This window comes from Benincasa hispida, chromosome 12, assembly GCF_009727055.1.
Source record: "Benincasa hispida cultivar B227 chromosome 12, ASM972705v1, whole genome shotgun sequence".
NCBI lineage: Eukaryota > Viridiplantae > Streptophyta > Magnoliopsida > Cucurbitales > Cucurbitaceae > Benincasa > Benincasa hispida.
This window is the reverse complement of record NC_052360.1, coordinates 71161002-71167771: the sequence shown is the minus strand read 5'-3', so window position 1 is coordinate 71167771 and position 6770 is coordinate 71161002. Positions and strand designations below refer to the sequence as shown.

At 35.4% G+C, this 6770-nt stretch overlaps 1 protein-coding gene across 1 annotated transcript; it reads right to left on the bottom strand.

Annotated features, from left to right (window-relative positions):
* On the bottom strand, positions 1–683 carry LOC120092488 (major pollen allergen Ole e 6-like). Its single transcript, XM_039050584.1, has 2 exons — positions 430–683; positions 1–232 (listed from the first exon to the last, which is right to left on the bottom strand). Exons 1-2 carry the CDS (start codon positions 650–652, stop codon positions 207–209), a joined length of 249 nt encoding a protein of 82 aa, XP_038906512.1. The 5' UTR covers positions 653–683; the 3' UTR covers positions 1–206.
* Positions 684–6770: the final 6087 nt, after the last annotated feature.

Below are 6770 nucleotides of genomic sequence, written 5' to 3'. Positions count from 1 at the left end.
TTTTCTAAAATTACATTACTTTAAAAAATTCACGAATGACACCAATAGAGGAACTTCATGAACTGAAATTTTCAAATCATATAATAAAATTTATATTGAAAGGAGGCTTATCAAACTCCCTTTCACAAGCTTGATTTTAATAAAGTAATACATATTACTACTTGATCCTCCTCAAGAGCTTCTTCTTTCCTTTAGTTTCTCATTATTCAATGTAATTCGATGTGTAGCTTATCTGTAAACATAAATACACAACAATTTAAATTAATATGAGAAAATAAAATTATACTCTATTAGAAACAAGATTTTCAAAAATATGTAAGTGTTTAAATTCGCAAAAAACACCATATTTCAAGAATAGATTTTGTAATTTGCCTTAAATAATTTGACATTGTGGATGTTAGAAGAAAGATAGAGATCAGAAAGTTGTACCAGCTTTTTCTTTTTCATCACAATCTTCATCACATTTAACTTCACAAAAGGTTTGACCACTGCCATTTTCAAGACATTCCTTCTCACAAGTTTCATAGCAAGACTTGTATTTGGCATCAAATTTAGCCTCATATTTGTCCACCTCTTCATTGGCAGTGGCAAATTGCAAAGCAGCCATCACCACAATGCACATAAAAAACACTGCAATCATCTTCTTGGCCATTTTCTTTTTATGTCACTTTTTTCTTGTCTTTGATGACGCTTTATAATCTCTTTGGATTTAGCGTCTTTTAAGTGCTCCTTTTACGAGTGGATGAATATTTGAGATGATGAGAAACTCTTTTATAGATTTCTTGTAAAGTTAAAAATAGATTGTTTACTTAGAAATTATGGCCGACCTAATAGGTTAACTAACCAAAGAAAAATTATATGCCACTCATTTTATAACAAACATGAGAGTGACGGCAAGGAAGGGGAAGAGCTTTCATTTGAATTTATAGGACTGAGAGAATTTATTGAGTATGGGGTGAGTGGAAACCAAATAGGTAAATGATGAGAGTGAGGTATATGATCGGATGGAGATGAGGTAGGTAAACGATAGGAGTGAGGTAAACGATTGGGTGGGGATGAGGTAGGTAAGTGATGAGATTAAGGTAAACGATCGGTTTGGGATGAGATAGGTAATCGATAGAAGTGAGGTAAACAATCGGATGAGGATGAGGTAGGTAAACGATAGGAAAGAGGTAAGCGATTGGGTGTAGGTAAACGATGGGATTGAGGTAAATGATCGGTGGGGATGAGTTAGGAAAGTGATGGGATTGAGGTAAACGATCGGGTGGGGATGAGTTAGATAAGCGATAGGATTGAGGTAAACAATCAGGTGGGGATGAGATAGGTAAGTGATAGGAGTGAGGTAAACGATCGGGATGCTCGGATTCAGAAGTGTTGGGATTGGGTCGGTCGGGTATAATGTGGTCTTGTGTACAATGAGTTGATTATTTGAGGTGATCTAAGGTGGAAGTATAGGTAGGTTCGGGTCGGGTGTGGGCATTTGCTGGTGTTTAGGACTATCTTGAGAAAGTTGAATGAAAGGAAACTCATTCTCATTGAAGGAGACATGTCGAGAGATGATAACTCGACCAACTTTGGTTAGGCACTTGAACCCTTTATGTAATGGGCTAGGACCCAGATATACACATTTTTCTGAGTGGAAGTTGAATTTGTTGGGCTGGAAGGGGCATAGATATGGAAAACACGTGCATTCGAAGGCTTTTAGCTCTGAAAATTTTAGTTCCTTGTTGAAGAGAACAAAGATAGGGGTTTTACCTTTTAGTACTGTTGTGGGCAACCTATTTATGAGCATTGTGGCTGTGAGGAAAGCATCCCACCAGAAGCTCAACGACAATCTAGCTTGGGCTAATAATGTGAGGCCGGTTTCCACTACATGTCGGTGTTTTCATTCAGCTCGACTGTTTTGAGCAGAGGTGTAGGGGCATGATAATCTGGACATAATACCCATTGAATTGTAGAGGCAATGGATCTTGACATACTCTCCTCCGTTATCAGTTTGAAGCATTTTGATTGTTTTATTAAATTGAGTCTGAGTATAGGTAAGGAAATGTTGAAAGGCTTCAATGGCAACACTCTTTTGTTTTAAGGGATATATCTAAGTATATCTGCTAGAATCGTCAATAAACAAAATCTAATAGCGGTGACCTTCTGAAGATACAACCGGGGCTGGTCCGCATAAATCAGAATGGATCAATTCGAAGGGTTCTGTTGCGTGGCTTTCAGATGTAGGGAAAGGTAAATTATGAGCTTTGCCCATTGCACATGAGTCACAAAACAGAAATTCTTCATTACGTTTGATACGCAGATTACATTTTCTAATAATAGAGTTCAAAATTTTGAGTGAAGAATGTCCTAAACGTCTATGCCAGAGGGTTTTTGATACTGCTACATTGACATTTGCTGTTTTTTCAGATAATACCAATGCAGAGATGTTGTTATTTATATCCATAAGCTGTTGGTGTATAGGGCAACTGTGCTTCAACTCCCCATTCGTCTTGATAGCTACTCGATCCAAGTGATACAACCCATCCTTAAGATTTCATTTCCAAAGAGTTCGACCCGTACTCTTGTCTTTAACAAAGCAATGAGCATCATGAAACTCGAAGTAAATGTTATTATCTTGAGCTAATTTTGATACACTTACCAATTTTTTTGTAATGTCAGGTACACACAATACATTTTCAAGCAGTAAGGTGTTGTTTCCATCAGACAGAGAGGTATTACCAATGTACAAGATTCGTACTTTGTTTCCATTTCCAACAATAACATTTTCATTACCTGAATATTCACCTGGATTAGACAGATTTGTATAATCGGTGGTTACGTGATTTGTAGCTTCGCTGTCCACGTACCAATTTGGATCCATAACGGTTTCAGGTCTAACAAAGGGGTTGGAGTTTTGAGCTGCAACAAAAGCAGAAGGATTCGATCCATTATTACCTCCATTGTTTGAGATCTGTCCTCCTTTGTTTTGCCCAAAGTTTCCAACAAATTCTTTGTTGAATCTGTTGTAGCAGATGAATGTTGAATGTCCATATTTACCATAGACTTGGCATGTAGGTTTGTTTCCACGTCCACGGCCTCGTCCTCGACCAGAGTTAACATTACCATTTCCCCCTCCTCGTTGCTGATTAAACTGAGTTCGAAAATTTTGCTGGTGATGGTTGTTTCTTTGTTTTGAGTCATTAGGACTACGACTCTGGGCCTTGTTCACAATAGGAACAATATTTCCTAGGTTTCTTTATGAGTTTTGAAAATATGAGGAGCACAGATTGCATATCAAGCCATGAAATGTCAGGTTTACCTTGTATTACCGCAATCACAGGGTTGTAGACTTCTTCTAACCCGAGAAGGACCTGAGAAATCAATGAACATCTAGGTACAGGACTACCGGCCTGACCCAAATTATCAGCGCTAGTTTCCATTACTCGTAAGTAATCATCCATTTTTGAGTTACCTTTCTTCGTTGTCTGGAAAATGTGATGAAGGAAGTCCTCCTCTGCCCTTGACTGAACACCGAAGAGATCTTGTATAGCTTCCCATAGATCCTTGGCGTTGTTAAAACTAGAGTTGGCAAAATTCCCCTTGAGGTGGGGAATCCTTGGTTTGACCGGGGATGAGGTCAAACTGGAGAAATTTTTTGGGGCCGCCGTCGGAACGGGGACGTTATCCCCACCCCGCCCCCAACCCTGATTAATCTCTTACCCCGACTTGATATATTTATATTTTTAATATTTTATAAATATATATTTATAATACATAAAATAACTTATTTATATGTTTGTTTATAATGTATAGACTTATTGTGTTGTGGAGCCCAATATTAAATATCTAAATTCTAAATCTAAGCCCAAAAGTCAAGCCCAAATTTTAATCAAATTTTAAATAAAATTTTAATTAAAAAAATGGAAAATCCTTGCGGGGAATTGGTAGGGAAATCCCCGCAGAGGAAACAAAGAAATGCGGGCCCCGCAGGGACCTCATTTCCCTGACAGGGAATCCCCGCCCCTGTCCCCACCTTCAAATGGCAAGGATGGGGGCGGGGATAGGGGAGAATTTTCCCCACGGTGCTGAGGACGGGGGACGCCCCCTGTCCCGGCCCGGCCCCATTGCCAACCCTAGTTAAAACCCATAAGCTACAGGGCTACTTCAGGTGTCATCGAGTTGTATAGCCACCCGAGGAGTAGTAGATTTGTCGTGACTTATTGTTCGAATAGGGGATTGATCGTTCTTGATCGAGCGGAGCTTGACGATGCTTCATCAGCACATGTCTCCACCTTGAAGTGTACCTAATTCTTCGACTGTTGTAGTGACAAATTTCGAGGGATAGATTTTTCACCTATGAGATGGCCTTCTAGCTTGTAGCTCTTTAGGATCGGTAGGGCTAGGGTTTTCCATAGCAGTTAGTTGCTTCGGTCGAGCTTAATGGTTGTGATTTGATTCAGCAGTTGGTTCAAAGGAGGATTGCTGAAGGTGGTGGAGGAGGAAAGTCTAGCGGAAAAGGCATTGGCCATTGTCGGGCTCTGATACCAAGAAAGACAAATGAAATAAGGAGAGAAATGCTGTTGTGGAAATTTCTGTTATATTCCTTCATATATTTTGTTATGAAAATGGTACAATATATAGGCGTTGTCCCTAGATTGGGGAGAAAGAATTTGAGAGAATATAAATAATTATAATACAAGTGTATACACATTATTGATTGGCAGAATATTCCTTCTAACCGATTTGGCTTCTAGAAAATGAGTGATTGGGCAAATGTTGGTGTTGACTTGTAGGTCCTCTCTGTATACGTGGACTGCTTACTGGACTGCTGACTTGGTGGTTTTCTCTAACAATTTTGCTAAAAATAGAATGAATAATGTAGTTTTGATGTAAACTTTCTAAAAAAAAGATGAAGCTCTCACTAGTGTTTTTTAGGTTAATAAATATGGGGATGAAATATTCAAACTATATAATAAAAGTGCCTTATATATTGAATTATACTTTGAGAGCACATCAACTGATTCAAATTAATTATAATTATATGTTTATTCAATCTTTATTGTACATAAAAATTGCTCGATTGGTTTTTTGGGTGGAGAAAATGGATGGTGCCCCTATCTAGAGTTTGATTCTTGCTTTAACATAAGTATGTGTTTTGCTTTCACTTTTTAATATTATCTCGCGACTAATTACATCAATTTACAAACCTTAAAGACCAATTAATAAAAAATAACTTCAAATCTCACTGATAAAAAAAAAAAAAATCTAAAAACTAGGGACTAATTGAAAACTATCATAAGGTATAGTTTACCCAAAAAATTGCAAAACTAATAGTTCGAAAAAATACAAATGAAGTATTAAATCAGAATTCCCAAGTCAGTATTAAGAAATGAGGTAATAAAATGTTTTTGGCCCGGTACGAATATTTTTTTTACCTTGTTTTTCTTTTAAAAGTTTAAAAGTATTAAGATAAATTGTCATGATGTGGAGGCACCAAGGATAATATCTTTCTCGACGTTACTTTTTCTTAACGTTTTTTTTACTTGGACTTCATTTTTTCATGATTTCCCTTTTTCCTTTTCCTTTTTTTCCAATGTTATGGTTGTTATTGTCTCTCCTCGAACACCCTTCTTAAATTGGTGTAAACAACTCAATTTCGATAGTAAACACTATTGAACTTACACATTTATCACATAATTTAATTATTTTTTTATATATATTTTCACATTTACCAAAGAACTTCATTTTACATTTTTAATCTACTTTTTACAATTATCGAAGATCTGAAATCCTACAATTTTACGTCCCAAACAAAGACTTACTAACTCCAATATATTAACTCCAAACTTATTAACTTTATTCAGTGGGTCAAATGCCCCTTAATGGTCGGCTAGAGGCGACCACAACAACTGCACACCAAATTGTAGCAACATTAGGGGCATAGCCACTAATGTTAACCAAAGTTGTTCCTGTTAACAAATATGAAATTTTAATCGTACATATGACAAATTTTATTATTTTTGTTTTCGAAGAATAGCAAAAAAAAAAGCACATATATATATATATGATAGCTCACACCTCTACGGTGTAACCACATATTCAAATAAGACCTTTATATCTTTTTTCATCACATTTTTCCTTTTTTTAAAGTATTTTATTTCTTTTTTTTTAAATTTACTTTGCAAATATTATATATTTTATTCAAATACCACCCTTAAATATTTTGAAATTTCAAACCTAAATACTTTATTCAAATACCACCCTTAACTTATCGACCATCATCCATACATATAAAATATTTTATTAGGTTACCTAAATTTTCAACTAGTTGCGAATACAAGGTATATAGTAGAAGATTCTTGTTAAGAGTTAATGATCGAATATTTGTGTTTACATAACCAATTGAAAATGCGTGGAGTAACTCCCTATGATATAAGAGTATAAAATACGTATATTGAAAAAAAAAAAAAAAACTTTGAAATCTTAATTGGGATGATTTGGAATTTTCAAACTAAGTTTGATATGTTTTATTTTTTATTTTGAATGGTAATGAACAATTGATGATTCTCAAATAATAATTCGAAAAAACTTTTGTCATTTATCCAATTTCAAATTTTTTTTGTCATCTTTTTAAATGAAAATTTATATTTTGCTCCTGATCTTTTAACGTTTTTAATTTTTGTTTTTATTTTCTCTCCAACTATTTTGATTGAACCTGCATTAATAACGAAAAGAAAAAAACTAGAACCCACATTTTTTTTTTTAAATTTTGGATAATATATATT

Bases quoted from the DNA above. Each gene is read 5' to 3' on its own strand.
- LOC120092488 (XM_039050584.1), bottom strand. From the start codon at position 652: ATGGCCAAGAAGATGATTGCAGTGTTTTTTATGTGCATTGTGGTGATG. The intron at 233-429 runs GTACAACTTTCT...TTATGTTTACAG, and splicing joins TGATGAAAAAGAAAAAGCTG to ATAAGCTACACATCGAATTA.